The sequence below is a fragment of the Phodopus roborovskii genome, unplaced genomic scaffold (assembly GCF_943737965.1).
Source record: "Phodopus roborovskii unplaced genomic scaffold, PHOROB, whole genome shotgun sequence".
Lineage (NCBI taxonomy): Eukaryota > Metazoa > Chordata > Mammalia > Rodentia > Cricetidae > Phodopus > Phodopus roborovskii.
In genome coordinates this window covers 3,747,757-3,765,301 of record NW_026125537.1, presented here as the reverse complement: position 1 = coordinate 3,765,301, position 17,545 = coordinate 3,747,757, and the positions used below count along the sequence as shown (strand labels likewise).

At 43.0% G+C, this 17,545-nt stretch overlaps 1 protein-coding gene across 1 annotated transcript in view; it reads right to left on the bottom strand.

Moving 5' to 3' along the window:
• Nucleotides 1–2,781: 2,781 nt before the first annotated feature.
• The window catches only part of Erc2 (ELKS/RAB6-interacting/CAST family member 2), an 877,816-nt gene continuing 863,052 nt past the window's right edge, over nt 2,782–17,545 (bottom strand). The window contains exon 19 of the mRNA XM_051176767.1: nt 2,782–3,228. Coding sequence (XP_051032724.1) covers nt 2,782–3,228 — 447 coding nt within the window. The remainder of the gene's footprint in view (nt 3,229–17,545) is intronic.

Sequence of the window (17,545 nt, the reverse complement as noted above, 5' to 3'; positions counted from 1 at the left end):
GGAGGGTGGAGGGAGAGGGAAGAAAGGGAAAATGGAGGGTGTGGGTGAAAATAAGGGAAAGGGGTGGAGACATAGCCCATGATCTAACTTCCTGATCTGAGCCTGCAAGGCCAGCTGTCCATCAAGGAAGATTATTGTCTTGTCCTCTCCAATTAATGAAAACCATAACTTCTCTTCTTCCTTTCCTCCCTCTCCCCTCTCTTTTTCTCCTTTAGCCCTGCATGTTTCTTCAAATGGTAACCAATGGCCCCAAAGTGTTAGAGAGGGTCACATGGTGTATTTGTGAAAGATGGAATGTAGTCACTTCAGAAAGAAACAAGGTTTATTTGATGAATATAAATAAGACAATTAGCACAAAGTACTCCTCATACACATGATAACAAAGTTATGAGCTGTACAGACCTTGCACATGGTATTTCTACTAGACACGAGGTTACAATGACTGTCTGATACATGCCCATTAGTAGTTTCAAGGGTTCCTTAATTTAATTTATTTATTTTTCATATCGATGTCCATAATCACATGGTCAGTATCACAACCCACATGCCACTCACTTGAAGAAATATTACAAGAAAGCACTATCAAACAAGGGTCTCAGGGAATTAGATACATAGACCCCTGGCAGCATTCAAATGCACTCTACACAAAAACACTGCAGATAGAGCTTATGTCAATATGCTTGAGGTCTCATCATAAGCACTGTTTAAAAAGTAAAACCCACTTTCAAATGAAAGTTGAAACACTATTAAGGTGCATACTGAATACACAAAATCATTAAATACAAAATTGAGACTGTATATAGAAATCAATTAGGGTATAAATACAAGCCTGCTCTTGCACAAAGTAAGACTAGACCAACTTTCTCCTAAATGTTAGCCCAAACTTTTTTTTATTGTTGTTGTTTAGTTTCATATATACTATGAATAGAAGGGAACCTGCTAAAGGTCGCACAAAGGAAAAATCTCCTGAACATCACAGTGTTTGTTGTAAACCCAGACACTATTTTCAATGTGAAAAAAAAAAAAAAGGATTTTTTTTAACCCCCAAACATCAGATTATATTACACACACAAAAAAAGATACTGTGTTAGAATTTGATTTTTCAGGGACCGAATGATCGAATGATATGCTTGCATGAAAGTAAGATCAATAATACTTTCAACCAACAAGAGTGGGTCAAAAAATATGATTTCCAAACAATAGCTGTAACAAAATTGGCACATATGTAGAAACAGCTAACTACACATGGTTGATCTCTTTGATTGCTACTTCAAGGACCCCATTTGCCATCCTGGTTCTCTGACCTCCTATTTCAAGTATTTAGTTGCAGAGTTCAGGCCAGGACCTGGTGGTAGGCTGTGAGGACTTCTCTAAGGACAACCAAACCATAGCTGGGGACCAGTCTGTGGCTCGGGTTTTCATTGCAACACTCCACCAAAATGTACTACATAAACTTGCAAAGAACTCTGCTCCCTTCTCTAACAACGACCTAGATCCTTTTGATAGGTATAGGACAAACTTTTTAAACATGAATGTGTTTTGTATCATTTATGTTAACATACAAGCTTTACATAGTTCACTATTTACTGACAGGAATGAAGCCGAGGCAAGAACCCTGCTTGAATATATTACTCCTGATGCACCCGGGATAAAGAGTGCAATTTAGGGGACAGTTTCCTTCCCCCAGAAAACAAGGGGTTTGCCTTTTAAATATCTCTATGGCTCATGAGAGAGGTCCAGAGTTAATTGCACCAACATTTTGCAAAATGATTTGATTCAATGCAAGATTCCAGCAACTTCTGCTTAGAACCCTCTCCACAGCAGCAAAGAAAGACAATTGTATTTATTAAGGCCACTCATGCTTAAATTCACTGTTTGTCCTTTAGGAATGCAGGTGGGAGGGTTTCTCCCATTAACAAGAAAATGGGTCAGTACAAGAGCTGCACATTTGCCAGGCTCAGTTGTGTGTTTTACGAAGTTGTAATGACTAATAATTTTTAAACTTCAGAGGAAGCAGCAGGAGTTGAATTCTCCTTAGTACCTTGTCATGTTATGTAAAAGACCTTGGAATGTGGTCTCTTTCCCTGGCATGTGCTTTAGATAACGACTCTGTATTCACAGACAGGATATATAATTCTATTTACAGACACACAACTTTTGTGATTGTTCTTCATTCATCAATGCTTTCATGTTTGATGCTGAAAATGGTTTGGAATCCATGTTAAAGACATTTTCTTAAGAAGAAGGAGGAAGAGGAGGAGGAGAAGAAGACAATGAGAGTTGACCCTTCATTTACAGAAGACCCAAGTTTGCACACTATTTGGGTCCTGAAACATGAATGAACCTCAGCTTCTTCATGGAGAACTGCATGTGTGAGAAGGAGAAAAGCCTGAGGCCAGGTCATGTCCCAGCCATGGGGTTCAAGGAGCATGTGGAGTAGATATACACATGCCTCAGGCTGTTGTCACTCTCATACATGAGCAGGACAATAAAATTATGAATGACCAATTTAGATGTGCCATGCACTGTCAGAGACACACACCATGTTCTCATAAGGCGATTTCTTGGCAAGTTATTAGTGGTTTAAAAAATTGATTTCATTTCCAACCTGGCCCAGGGGTAACAACTGATAACACCCATCAAAGCATGGTTCCTTGACCGACAGATTAAAGAAACAGAGGAGGGCAAAGGCTCTCAATGTTTGGTCTTTTGGTTTCTTTGTCAAACATTCCATGCACTGTGGTATACAAATACCAGCAGCAGCACTCGTTCACAGCAAGTTTAGCTTGTCCAGGAATCTAACGTGTTAGGACCACTTAGACTGACCAGCAGGATGATGGGCGATGGAGCCAGCTGCCCAAGAGGAGCTGAATCCACAGTTTGAATCCCGTGCAGTGCCAATGTATTTGTGAGGCAAAGCAACAGAAATAAAGCCTTCATCACGAAGTAGCTCTCTGTAAGGACCATCACTTTGTAAAGGCCCAAATCCTGACAAGAAATGACAGCGCCATCATGTGTCTCCTCCTTCGTACCCTTTCTTTCCCATACACCCAAATGCAGGAGGAATGAGGTGACCAGAATCAGGCAGGAAAGCAGAAGTGAGAATTCCCCTTCTGTTGGGACTCGCCACTGCGGCTGGTGGTGGACAGTGAAGAGGGCCATGCTGCAGTAGATTACCAGACTATGGTTGCAGAGCAGAGCTTTCTGTTTAGCCAACCCTTCTGACAGCTGCAAAGAGAAAATACATGGTTTAACAGGGAGGTCAGTAGTGGTGATGTCTTCCATAATGTGGCAGGGACCCCTCCCTCTCTCTAACCCAACCATGGCCATTCTCTTTGGTGGGGTCAGGTGAGAAGAAAGGCAGCAAAGAGAAGGGAGCAGAGAGAAGAGACAAATTAAACAGAAAGTTATATTATGTCCTACACAAGCATCTTGAGAAGAAGCCCTTTCAAACCATGCCCCCCACTGTGCACACAATCCTGATAACCACAATGAAAAGGAAGGCCAAGCGGGGTGGTGGTGGCGCACACCCTTAATCCCAGCATTCAGGAGGCAGAGGCAGGAGGATCTCTGTGAGTTCAAAGCCAACCTGGTCTACAGAGCGAGTTCCAGAACAGCCTCCAAAGCTACAGAGAAGCCATTTCTCCAGAAATAAATAAATAAATAAATAAATAAAAAAGCAAAGGGAATATGCCAGATTCTCCTATGGGTCTCTTTTTGACCTGATCAAATTATATGTCATTTTTTTCTCTCCCCCTTTTTCTATGAATATGGTTTTGCTCTTTTTTAGACTCAATTTTTAGAGATTAAAACATTAAAGGCAGTCAATATGTCAAATGCTTTAACACCCACTTATAAGCCATGTGACAGCAACAATTTCAAAGGCCTATAAGCAATGGCTTAAGTGACCTTTGGAGCTGGCAATTCCATTCATATGTATACATGCAAAGGAACTGAAAACCTGGGCTCTAACAGATTCTTGAACACAAGCACTCAAAATGTCATTATTCACAACAGCCCAAAGTGTCTGTCAACAAATGAGTGGATAAGCAACATGTGGTGGTTATCGTGCAACACCGAAGCCATAGCTGTGACCGGGGTCTCTGCTCATGCTCAGCTGTGTGCTTGTGCCCTTGCTATTCAGAGGCCCTTGGAATGCTGAGTGTTTCCAACATATAGACATAGTGTGGCTATGTCTAGAGATGTGTCAGGGAAGGGAGAGTATCTACACATGTGTGTGCGCACACATACACACACACACTTTTTGGGTTCATTTTACTTTTGAGACAGGGTCTTGCTATGTATTTTGAATGACCTTGAATTCATGATCTTCTTGCCTCAGCCTCCCAAGTGTTGGGGATGCAAGCGTACCCCACCATGCCTTGCCTTCTCCATCACTTTTTATATCTACCCTTGCATGTCTGGCTCAGCAGTAGATCCACAGCTCTACTCAAGCCCCAGTAGCTGATGAGAAAGGCAAAGATTTCTGTGTCTGCCCAGGCAAGCACCTATTTCAGGGCACCCTTCAGCAGTATCAGTAGAACTTAAGGCTTGCATGAACTTGGCTAATTCATACTTTGAGGAGTTTGGTGTAATTCTTCTGGTTAAGAAGCTTGAATCAGGGCAAAAAATGACTTCTGCAGAGCCAGAAATTTAGGGAGTTTCTGGTGCAGATCATATTACTCACTCTGGCACATAAAATCTCTGCAAACTTTGTATGAAAATTGTGAGTCTGAGCACGCTTTCTGTTTCATGAGCTCTGCATAGCTCTCATTCTTCTGTGTGCTAAGCATTCCTTAATCATCCCTTTAAAGGGCTCCCCAATATATTAAAAGGCCATATGATGAAAAGGGAAAGGGAAGCGAAAGGGAGTATTAAAATGCACAGGTTGTTTCCTTTACAGATGGGGAACTAAGTGGAAAATAATTATGGTCAATGTCCTTGATATTCTTCCAAGATAAAGCAGCAGAGAACAATTGTTTATTCAGTTCTGAGACAGGTTTCCAGCTGGGCACCAGGTCACAGAGCAGAACACGGGTCTCACAGTCACAGTGTACTGCTTGTAGGAAATGCAATAATTACCTTTAGGTAAGAGAACTCTCAAAAGTCCCTGATGGTTTAAATATTGATTTTAAATGGCATTAAAAAAATAAAAGATGCAAACAGAACAAACAAGTGGCATACCTGTTAGACGCTTAGGGAAGATCTCAGGACCCTTACGCCAGCTACATCTTCAGCTACATCTTTTAGGTCCTGTGATACTTCTTAATTTTTTTCATTGGAAAGACAACAGACATAACCACTACCATGGATATACTCAGAGACTATCTTTAACAGTCTACCATACACAGAAAATGACTTATTTAAATGATGAAGTAGTTCATTCACCAAGAGGCTCAGACAAGTCTGAAGTTGAAAAAGCAAAGCAAACCTGACAAGGAATTGCCAGCAGTTACAAGTAGGGATTATCACTCCTTGAGGGGCAAGGGAAAAGGTACTTTTAAAACATTTAAAAGTGGAACCTAGCCTTCCAGCAATGGCAACCAGGCTGCTACCCACTGTCAAGATGATTCCCAGCTTGGCTGGCTCTCCTTCACAAGGATGCTTGAAGCAGTATTTCTCCAGTATCCTCTTGCAAGGAAGACAGACCCAGCTGTCTTTTGGGGCAGCTGACAGCTCTACTGTGCTAGTGATGCTCACTCCAATGCACAGCTGTTCAGAGTGTGTCACCCTTGTTCGTAGTTCCTTGTAACCCTTTAGTATTTGGGATGGAGGGCCTGTGGACTCCTGGCCAGGCTGGCCAGGCCTCTGCATGCTGTTTTTCTTCTTCCCACATTGCACTTTCTGGCATCACAACATTGTCCTTCTTCTAACTGTGTCATTTGTCCACATACACTCCAGTTATTTCTCCAGGGGATGGACATCTCTTTACTCCTCATTCTCAGTATAGAAAGTGTGCCGTCCAAGAAGTCTCCTGTATGGTCCTCTTCTTGTGAATTGTCTAGACTTGCCCTACCCAATATGGTAGCTGCTGGCCACATGTGGCCACTGAACACTCAAAGCATGTCTAATCCAAATTGAAATACACTTGAAGTTTAAAATGCATAGCAGATTTTGAAGATTAATATGTAAAAAAGAATGTACACTACCTCAGGAACAATTTTTAATACTGACTTCATGTCAGAACACTTTGGATGGGCTTAATACAATAAAATATATTGCCCTAAATTCTACCTATTTCTTATCACTTTAAAAATATGGCTACCAGGGAGCTCAATGTTATAGACATGACTTGCCATTTCATTTCCAGTGAGCATCTAGAGTGTCAGTTTGGTGAGGGCAAGGGCAAGCTGCTCTTGCTCTCTCAGCAACCCCTGAGCTTTGTGCCTGGGACAGGGTGATTTCCTCATTCATTCCACAAATATTAACGAATGTTTAGAGTAGATAGAACCCTAAAATTTCCTCCCTACCCAGACTCCCTGAAAACAAGTCTTTCTACCCCAAACCCTGGCTTTTGGAGTAAACTACACCAGATCATAATTATATTAATTAACTCAATTAGGGCTCTTAACCAGTTTGTTTTAAATTACTATAAAAGGAAGTTTGCCCAAACAGATTTAGCTGAAGGACAGGCAGGGGCCCTTCCTTAGCAGATCTCTTTCTTCTGTCATCATTACAAAAGAGAAAGTCAAGTATGAAAGCTGTGGGCCTCACTGTGCTGAGAGCCCCAAGGGTGAGGAATGACAACTTCCTTTAGGACAATGGTGAGGAACCTTCCTAATGCTGTGACCCTCCAAAACAGGTCCTTGTGTTGTGGTGACAGCTATTTCATAACCTTAATGTTGGTACTGTTATGAATCATGTTGTAAATATATGATATGGGATATCTGATATTTGATACCGTAAAAGGGTTGTTACACACACACACACACACACACACACACACACACACACACCCCACCCCGCTAAGAGTTGAGACACAGCAAAACTGACACCAGAAAGCAGCAAGAATGTCAGAGCTTGGAGCCCATTGCTCCCAAAGCCCTCCTATTCAAGTCCTCTAAGGTCTGTCTGTACACAATCCTCTAGGGAACTTGGGAGAGACCTCCCGAACTTCTGGCAGGAGCCAATTAGCATACCAAAGCGCATGCAGGCATCCCAGCTCTCTCAGCATCACAAATACCTGTTACAGAAGATTTCATGCCTACAGCCTGGCTCTTGCCCCCTAGTCTAAACTTCTCCAGCTTGTGCCTCTCTTCCCCCCCCACCCCCCTGCCACCCCCTGGAGCAGCTTCTTATCCCTATATAACTTTGCCATTTGGCCATTCGCAGTGTTTGCTCTTCCCCTCTCCCATTTCCTCTCTCTCCCTCCTCTCATCTTCCCCCTCTCCTCCTTTCCTCTCCTCCTCACCCCCACCATGGCCCAGTCCATTCTGCTGGCCATGTTTAGTCTACTACTTTCTCTCCCAGCTCCAAACTCCCGCTGACGCCTCGACTATACTCTCCCTCATATCTACAATATAACCCTTCCCCTCAACCATACCTTGGAGCAGTCATGTCCACAGCTTCTATATGGACCTATCATGGAGAGGATCAGTGGGGTAATAATCATGGGTGTTCCTTGTAAGATGCTATGTTTGAAGTAATCTGTTTTGGAGCAAGAGAAAATTAGCACAGTGCATTGGCAATGTGCCTACTGTGGGCAACGATGACAGGGAAGGACAGGGAAGCACCCATGTCCTCACTGAGTCTATACTGTCATGGGGAACTGACATCTGAAGGAGGTTTAAATCTTTGCGCCCTGAAGGAAACAAACACCTGCTATCGGGAAATACCCATTTTTATCAACTGATTATGAATAACCAAGAAACAGATAACTCTGATTCTGGATGGGGAATGATGCCTAAAAGTTTCTGTTAGAGGAGGGAAAAAAGCAGATTGACTATTTACATAATTTGATCTCAGTTTTACACCCAAGCAGAAGTAATTACAAACATTTGCAAGTGTATGTATAGCAGAATATTGATTTTTATCAAAGAGGTGTTTAAATCTTTTCTAAGAATATTTTTGCACTGTTTGGACATTTTAAACCAACGAATGTAGGGCTGCTGTCATATTAGAATGTAGAGCTAGTTCCATTATGGGAAGAAAACCCCTCCTGGATGGCACTGCTGCCTTTGGCTTGACTCTGGGTAGGGTGCAAAGTGAACAGAGGACAGACAGTGCACTCCAGCCCGGAGATTCTAGCCCAGGACATGCACCCCCAGGACAGTCAGCTATAAATGTGCCTTCAGACTGTTTTTCTTTGGAATAAAGGCACCTGCCTAGTTATGGCTTTCTTCTCCTGCCCTTTCAGTAGTGATTTGCAGAAACGGGCTGGGAGAAAGGGGTCTTTGGTAAACACAGAGGGGTTAAAGGGGAAACTGTTTAATAACAGTAGTAAAATGCAGGCTATTTTTGACATCTGGGTTAATGTCCATTCTGTTCCATGTGTGTCCCAAATGTGTGCAGTGTGCCCCAGGTACAAAAACAGACACCCATTCACAACAGCTACAGATGCCCCTAACGTATGGCACATGGTGCCTACACAAAAGGCCAGCTCCTGATAGACTAATTAACCACAGAAGAGGAGAGGTTTCCTTCAGGGCCTCGGGCATCCGATAGTCCAACTCCTCTGAGAAACTATGCACAGGAAAGCCCAACACAGTCGTTTCTGCTAAAATAAAATAAAGTAAAAACATATAACTACATCTGTGTTATGACTTAGCATCTTTTAAAATGGGATGGAATTGGTTTCCCATTTTCTTCATGAAGATTTATTTATTATTGTTGTGATCAAAGTGACAACAAATTACATTAAATCATTTAATTTTCCTGATAGGAGCAACCACCTTGAAGCCATAATTCAAAAATATGAGTGGAGAACAACATTTTACCTTGAGAGTGGCCTCCTACAGCTCACAGGGCAATAAAATGTAACACTTCAGAGCCCGAAGAGCTGTAGGGGTGGGGGAGGGCTGGCCTTCCAGCCCTGCTCTGAAGCTGTTAGGGTGAGAGAGCTGCAGGAGGCAGAGGTGGACTGACCACATTTCATCTCTGCCCTCTTCCCGCTGGGCGTGACTCACCGCCTTTTAAATGAAGGGATTCAGACAGATATGCAACCTATACATGGAAATGGCCTCGTGTGGTGCTATGTCTCCTTAGGATTTATTTTTGTAATTATTATTGTGGTCAGGAATATTAATGGCTCATGTATGGAGCATGCTGTCTGTCCCAACATCTCCGCATTAATTATCTCAAACAAGTCTGAGAGTACCACATATCCACTTGCTTGGGTAGCAGCCCCTCCCCACAGGGTAACTGAGTGTGTGAGTCAAATTCCCTCCTTTGTGCCTACACCTTTTTGACTCTTCAGCGCCCCCCTCCCACTTTTTTTTTTTTTTTTTTTAACTTCTTAGGTCAGAATTTCTTAAACCTTGGTTATTGTCTCTTATCTTTCATCTCTCCAACTTGTGTAATCTCTCTCTAACACTGAATTTCTTTCTCTTGTTAACAACCTCTCAACACAACAATATAGCTTGTTTCACAAAGCTTTATGTTAATACTTTAATGGAACCAGCTCTTGTCTGCTATACAAGTTGATAACTGCCTGGGCATTGTAACATGAGATTCCAACCCCCAAAACTGGTGGACAACACCCTACCACATATTAGCCTTGCCTTGGAACACTCCTGCTACACTCCTGCTACCCAGCAATGGCTTTCTCTCAGGAGGCAGCACCTGGTAGGTGCCTGTCTGTACACACACACACACTTCAATGGCCACCAGCAAGCCCTGATGCCACCTTGGTTTACATTTGGGGTCAAGGTATCCTGAACTGAATTCCCAAAGCAGAAGTCAAGGGCAGGAAAACACCAAAGTCCCCCACTCAGAACTGGTTGGAGGAGCTCCATCTAATCTTCAACACACTGGTTGAGGAATAATGAGTTCTGTCATAATTTTTTTTTCTTAAAAAAAAAAAAAAAAAAAGGTTTTTAACTAGCTTTCTTTTAACGGTCTCTAATCCAGGTCTCCTCAGTCTCAAAAATAAGGACAATTGTGGCTGAAAAGGTCTTTGCTATCTGGCACTGACCTCAAGAGAGGATGGCCTCCAGTCTCCCTGACCTGCCAATAGTACATTCCCACTCCTGGACATGACAATTAAAGGAACCCAGATATCACTGAGTATCTAAGAAGGGACACACTACCTCCAGGTGAGAATCCTTGGCTTAAATAATTGTTATGTACAATACTGGCTGAGGGTGGATTTTAAACATGGAAATAACTTTGATAGATATGTATGTGCATACGAACTTACATTTACCAACCCACAGGAGATATGAAAAATTTTCACAGAAGTAAAGATTTATTTCTCCACTGCTGCATATCATGTGACATACAGCTGCCTGGGTTCAAAAGTCCCTGGAAGTAGGCACAAGCTGAGTACTAAACATAATGAAAATGTACAGCTATCTGACATGAAATAGACAGGCTGTTGTGCCGAGAGAGCGTGGCACCTAAGACACTTGCTGAGCTAAGTGAAAAGGTAAAATCTAGTTCAAATTTATAGCATTCCTCCAGTGTCCCTCTAGGAGTTTGGCATTTTGCCAGGGTTCCTTGTTAAAAATTTGTTAAACGTGTTTGGCATTAACACAAACACAGAGTGGTCATTTGTTACAAATTCTATTGGAATGCATTCATTTAAGGCAATGAAGTAGTTACTAGAAAAGAAAAAAAAAGTTCATTAAGTACGTTTCAAAAATACAATGATGTATGCAGTGTGTAACTGTGGCGCCCCTCTGGCTATATACATTGCTGACAGAATAACCACACATTGTGTTCGGTTTGAAACCGGAATCTTTTAAACATAACTGATAGAACAAAAAAAAAAAATAGTTTTGTTTGTTGTCAAAACTGATGTGAGCCTTTCTTTTCTGAACTAGTTTAAACAATCCAGAGTTTGGCATGTATTTTCTAACATCTCCAATCAGGAGAACACACAGGTTAAAATAATGCTTTGGGAGTCTTGTGGGGGGGGGTCCCAATGACACTGGAGATGAGGGCTGATTCAGCAAACAGAACCCCCTGTTCTATGGAGGGAAGGGAATTGTCCTAGTGAATCCTGGAGAAGTCCACTTGGGTGGGGCCATACTTCCCAACCCTTCTACTTACAGGAAGCTATTAAGTTACCCATAGAGGGCAAACCATAAGCTTTCATCACAGGGGATGGAATCCTATGTGCAAATACCCTAAGCCTGTGTACAGACCTCCCATCTTCCTGTCCCAGCCCAGCCTATTCACAACCAAGGCATTACTGCTGAGTAATAGCTGCTCCTTGGCTGGCTGGGAATGGTTCTGAGGCTGAACTTCAGGAGAAAGTGGCCATGGGCCATTCTACCACACCTGGCCCTGTAACACAGCATGCTGAGAGGATGTTAACATGAAACATGTCATTTCAGGGCCCTCTGAAGCTTACTTGTGGATCTTAAAATTGGGTCAAAAAGTTAGGCTTAATCAGTTCAGTCATCTTCAGAGACTCTGCCTGTAGTACTCTTGTGAGAGGATCCTAGCAAATGGATCCCAGTTCTTGTAAGACACAGGAATAAGCCCTCGTGAGTAGCATACCCAAATCTCTCCTATTTGGCTTTTTTGGTTGCCTGAGCTTGGTGTGACCCAGGCTGCCTTCAAAGGGACAGAGCCAGGATACACTCATTCCTAAGCTCTAAACATTCTCTCGAACTAGAATTCTGTGTGTGGCCAGCTTGACTCTATTCTTCCATTCACAAGTGCCAAGTGGGACTAAGAGACAAGCGTAAGCAGAGGGTACTTACCACCAAAAGAGGCAAGAACAGGAGATTCCAAAGGAAAAACAAAAGACCAGAATACTGCAAAGCCTACTTTCATTTTGTGGGCTTCAAAGTGCATGCTATTTGGGAAGACCCCTTTAAAGAAAACATACACACACACACACACACACACACACACACACACAGAGAGAGAGAGAGAGAGAGAGAGAGAGAGAGAGAGAGAGAGAGAGAGAGAGAGAGAGAGATAGAGGGTTTCAAACTTGACAAAAATACACATCCATAAGGACATAGTATAGGGTCCCTGGTCAAACTCTGAAATTGAAGACTCACTCTCCAAAACTGAAGGCTCACTCTCCATAATAAATCCCCACTCCATCTAGTAAAGGCTGGTTCTTGAACTGGAGTTTTATAAACTTAGATGAGAATAAAGTAAAACATGTTTTTAACTCCCTTATAAGAATTCGGTGTTAGGATGAACTTGTCATATGTAGGTGTATCACGGAGACCCTTCCCTAAACAGGATGCTAAGAAGGGCATCATGTTCAGCAAAGATATTCCCTCCAAGTAAGAGGGCTGGAAAACATTTTGAAGAATCTGAAATATTGATAGTTTAAGTTTACTGACCAGGAGTGGCTCGAATGACAAGTGTTTCCTGCAGGATCCTCACAGAGCCTCTGATGGCAATTAGTCTCTGGGATTTGAAGGCGCCCTTCCCACTTTGCTGAGGTGGAATGCCATTTACTCTTGGGCTGGTGACTAATTAGGGGTCTCAGCTTGAAGATCAAGGTTTTGCTATCCTTGCTTCTTAATAACATGGTTTGCCTGTCGGCCACCTGGGTCCAAGCAAGACCTCCCTTTCCCCCTTCCCCAAACTACCAAGCACTGCCTTAGGCTAGAACAAGTGTGGACAGGAAACCACAGAGCCAGCCTTTTGAGCAATTTAACCTCTTTATCACCAACATCTTGCAATCCTGCTCTTGACTGAGCTACCCTGAGGTGAAGAAGACAGACCTCATTTCTCAGTCAGGCTGAAAGGCTTGGCTTCAATGCAAAGGAAACCCTGGAAGGTTCAGACCCCGTGTACCATGCTTCCTCACTGAAGGAGAGGGTGGGAAAAGAACTCCACTTTTCTAGCTGAGCAGGGAATCAAGAGGCCCTTTGCATTTGCTTGGAGTTGGGCCATTTCCTGAATGTATGTTAGAAGTGACTAGCTAGAGCATGAAGGAGATGGATCACCAATGTCCAACCAGTCATGAGATGCAGAGGACTGAGTCTCTGTCAGTTCATGGCTCACCAGGGCTTGGTGGCCATGTGACAGAGCCTGTGTGTGTGGGGGGGGGACTGCTACCCTCTTTAAGACATGGCAGGAGCGAGGCCAAAGAAGCTGACAAACAAACTGCAAAGCTGTTTGGACAGAGCAAAAACAGCCCATGAGGTTGGCCCTTTGGCTGTTGACTTACTCTGGTCTGGGTAGGCTGTGGTCACTAAGCCTATTAGCGTTCTGATGTGGCAATAGCTAATGCAGCAAGTTCAATCTGGTTCAGTTTAATTTCTAAATGCTCATGCATGCCGTCAGTGATGGCTGCTGAAGGCAGGCAACCCCACCACTATGAACACAGCCATCATTGTCACCAATGTGAAACTCATTTTACAAACTTTTGGCAGATAGAAGTTTTATGTTTGATTAATTGGGCTTTGATTTCGATTCACTGCAAATTGCTTTGTGTTTTCTAAGCCACCTCCAAGAGTTTCCTCCAACAAAAGGAAGTAGCCCTCCCTTTGGGAGAAGAAGCTCTTTGATAGGTGGGAAGGAAAAGAGAAACAAATATAGGCCAGTAACCAGCTGGGGGACCAGGCTCTAAGCACTAATAATCCTCACCTTTCAACAATTACAGGAACAGGACAAATGCTATCTCCTCCTGGTGTGTGGAGCTCAAAGTGAAATACATTCTGAAATAGGCTACAAAAGCAAACTCAATCTGCATTTTATATTGTCTGTGAGCTATGCTTATGAGAAGCACAAAAGCTGACCCACATCCCTTTCCTTTCCTTCTCTACCCTTCCCTTTCCTCCCTTCCCCCTGTGGGAATCCTCCCTTTTCCATATTCAGGGGTCCTCCCTTTTCTCTTTTCATTTAACCAGGAGTCATGCTAAATAAAACAGCTCTGACTTCATGCAATGCCAGCCATTACTTTAAGCAAATCATTATAGGAAACATGTGATTAGTTAAAAAGTCATGCTAAGTATCAAGGTTGAGAATGACCCATCCATATTCACCCTCACGCTCTGAAGAGATCGATATCGTTAACCTAGTATATGTCCCAACCCATTCTCATTGTGGGGGAGAAGAGAGCCTTACTACTAATAGGTGGTAGGTTGGTGCTGTGAGCTTTGTACCAGACATGGCAAACCCCTTCTTAAAGCAGCACCTCTAGCTTCTAAATGGAAGAGTTTCCAAGGAGGAAGTAAGTCATTGGTCCTTCCACATGTGTACTGAAAGCTAGTGATTCCTGTTTCCATAAGATGCTGATGGAAAAATACTGTGGACTTCCCTGTGTTTCCAGGGTTCCACCTGGACTCCTTTCAGTCAACAGTCTAGTGTCCCAGCATAAGGTCACCTGGAGCTTCCTTTAAAGGTCTCTGCTCTAGAGGATCAAGGCACAAGTAGGTTTCTATCTTTTCCCAAAAGATTCTGTATTATGGTCTTCTGGCTTCATGGTATTCTGGATGATTAATCCTTTTTAAATGTGAAAAAAATTAACATGTCTGAATCAGTCTTTCAAACTGTCAACTATTTTTGCTTTAGCGTAGGTCCTATGTCTCCATTTCCCAGTGAATCCAAAGCAGTACATTTTCTTTTGGAAAGCCAACTCTTGAAATCCCATGCAGAAGCCCCAAGCAATATATCTTAACATCTTAATTTCATTTAGGAGGAATGCAACGATTGATCGTTTATCATCCTGAGATTGAACAAACTATCTGGAGGATTCCAATCTATTGCTTCTACACAATTGATGGAATATCCATATGTCTTCTGGTTGCATGGGGCTTTAGGGTCCAAGTTATCTTTGATGGAGTAGAATGCTAAACAGATTACTGAGGGAGGGGTGGCCTTTAAAGACAAAGTATAGCCCCAAAGCTTGACTTGTTTCCCTCAGCTATGACTAGGATATCTGCTGCTGGATTACTCCCTGTCTTCCACCCCTCATGCAAATCCTGTCTTCCTCCCCCTTATCCCTTCCTATATAACCTTGAAGTGCATAAGGAAACAACATGAAACACACTGGCATTAGCGGGACCTGATTCCTCATCCATAAAATGTCTGCTTCATGTATAGCTACTTTGTCTAAAAGGAATTTTGTATGCAGGGCAGTGGTGGTACAGGCTTTTAATCCCAGCACTTGGGAACAAAGGCAAGTGGATCTCTGTGAGTTCAAGGCCAGCCTGGTCTACAGAGTGAGTTCCAGGACAGCCAGGACTGTTACACAGAGAAACCCTGTCTCATGAGAAAATAAATAAATACATACATACATAAATAAATAAATAAATAAATAAATAAATGGAATTATGCTGGAGTAGAAACAGAATGATGTCTTTTTGCCACACAGTACTGAGGCTATTGGTACTACAGATGCCATCCTGGTCTCTATATAATGTATCATCACACTGTATGTTGATAGGCAGAACTGGCCAATATACTATAGAATAACTTATAATTACTGAATAATGCTTTGGAGGAGTTGGCAGTATCACTCATCTTTTGCTACAGGCATGGACAGGAGCAAGAAATATCCTCAAGTATGTGAGTCCCACAACGGTGTTCCTGAAGTACCCACTCTGTTACTTCCATAGGCTGCAAAGTCATATGAAATGCACAAAGCAAAGGATGGCTCCAGACATCTGTGAAAATGCTTGCATGTGCATACTTTCTTCACACAGGGAACCCACTGCCCAGTGGGCCACTAAAAAGAGAAATGATGACATCTCCCTCCAAAGAATGAGGAGTGTGATAAAGGCAGAGGTTATTTCAGAGGGACTCTAAGGCCAGTCACATTCTCACAGTGCCAAAAAGCAGACATGCTCTCTGGTTTGAATTTATATTTAAGTCCCATGATGAAATCTGACCTTGGAGGTCTGCACACCAAGTGCAGAGATCTAGGGCTGCAGCCCTCCACCTCCCATCTCTACTCCAGGTCAGGAATCTACGTGAACTCTGTAATTGTGCCAGGACATCAAAGCTTCAAGCATAACCAGAGCATGTTAACAATGGGCCTCTCGGATGGGCCTGTTCTGTTATCACACATGATTGATGCATCGATTTGGAGGTTCTCTGAGAGCAGAGGATTTCTACACAGCTTTGTCAATAGTCACTTTGAAGAGCAAAGAGGAGAATAAGTATTTTCATGACACATGAACTAGCTAGAAGTTTCCTTATGAAATTCTAAAATCCAGGTTGGCTTGACCTCATTCTTCTAGGGCAGTCTCAGCTTCCAGACAGGTACATTAACACTCTGCTTAGATCAGTCAATCAATAGGAGGCCCATTGGGCCTTTGCACACAGTTTCTTGAGACCAGAGCACTGTGGCCCTGGCCTTTAACTGGCCACCGTCTGCTTAAACACAGAGGTCAGCTTCAGTGATGCTTCTTTGGGAACTTTCCTTTACTGTGGTTCCTGGTCTCTGCCAAACCATTTCCTACAGGGGAAAAAGGCATCACACATCTGTTGTTTGATTGGTACCTGCCTACCTGCCTTTGGTGGCCTTCCTGAAGATGGGCTGGGTGTGTGTCTCTCACTGCGGTGCTTCTGATATACCTACCATGAATGGATCAAGGAGAGAGATGAGTGCAGTGTCCAGCACTTACCATGTCCCAGAGAGACTTAACACTGAGTGCCATGACTCTCAGTATTTTGACCTGGAGAGCTTGCTGTTGTCTTGGTCCTTAAATGTGACAGTGTGACAGGGTTTAACTGTCAGCTCACCTTCTGTGAGTGCTTTCCCTTTCTAGTTTGGGTGACCCTGGGTAGGTCTCCCATTCACTTTTCTCATCACTAATGTAAAGGCAATGACTCTCACTGCCTCAGGTGAGAAGATGAACAGATGAATCCTTCTAAGAGGGTTTGTGTTGTCAACCTGATAGACTCTGGAATCACCATGAAGACAAGCCTCTGAGCACACCTGTCAGGTTCTAACCATGATGGGAAGACCTACTCTAAATGTGGTGACACCATTCTGGGGGATGGAGTCCAGGATGGCAAAACCAAAACAAAACAACAAGAGCTATGAGTGGAACACCAACATTCATTCTCTTCTTCTTGACTACAGACGCAGTGTGGCCAGTGGCCTCCCACTCCTGCTTTTCCCCACCATGATGGACTTGTATTCTGCAAACTGTAAGCCAATATAACCTTTCTTCTTCCTCATGTGGTTCTAGTCACGTATTTTGCCATAGCAATGAATTAAGTAACTAACGCACTTGCTCCTATATAGCCTCCTACCTGCCATTTAAGCCCAACTAACAGCAATCCTTAAGACCTCTGCCTCTGAACTAACAACCATATGGAACAAAAAGCTATTGAACTAACAACCATATGGAACAAAAAGCTATCAGGACCAGCTTGATCAGAGTATAGAAAGTGTAGCCTGGGGTGTTCATACTTCAGATATTCTTGGGTTGGGCATGAACTCTGTCGCCTTCAT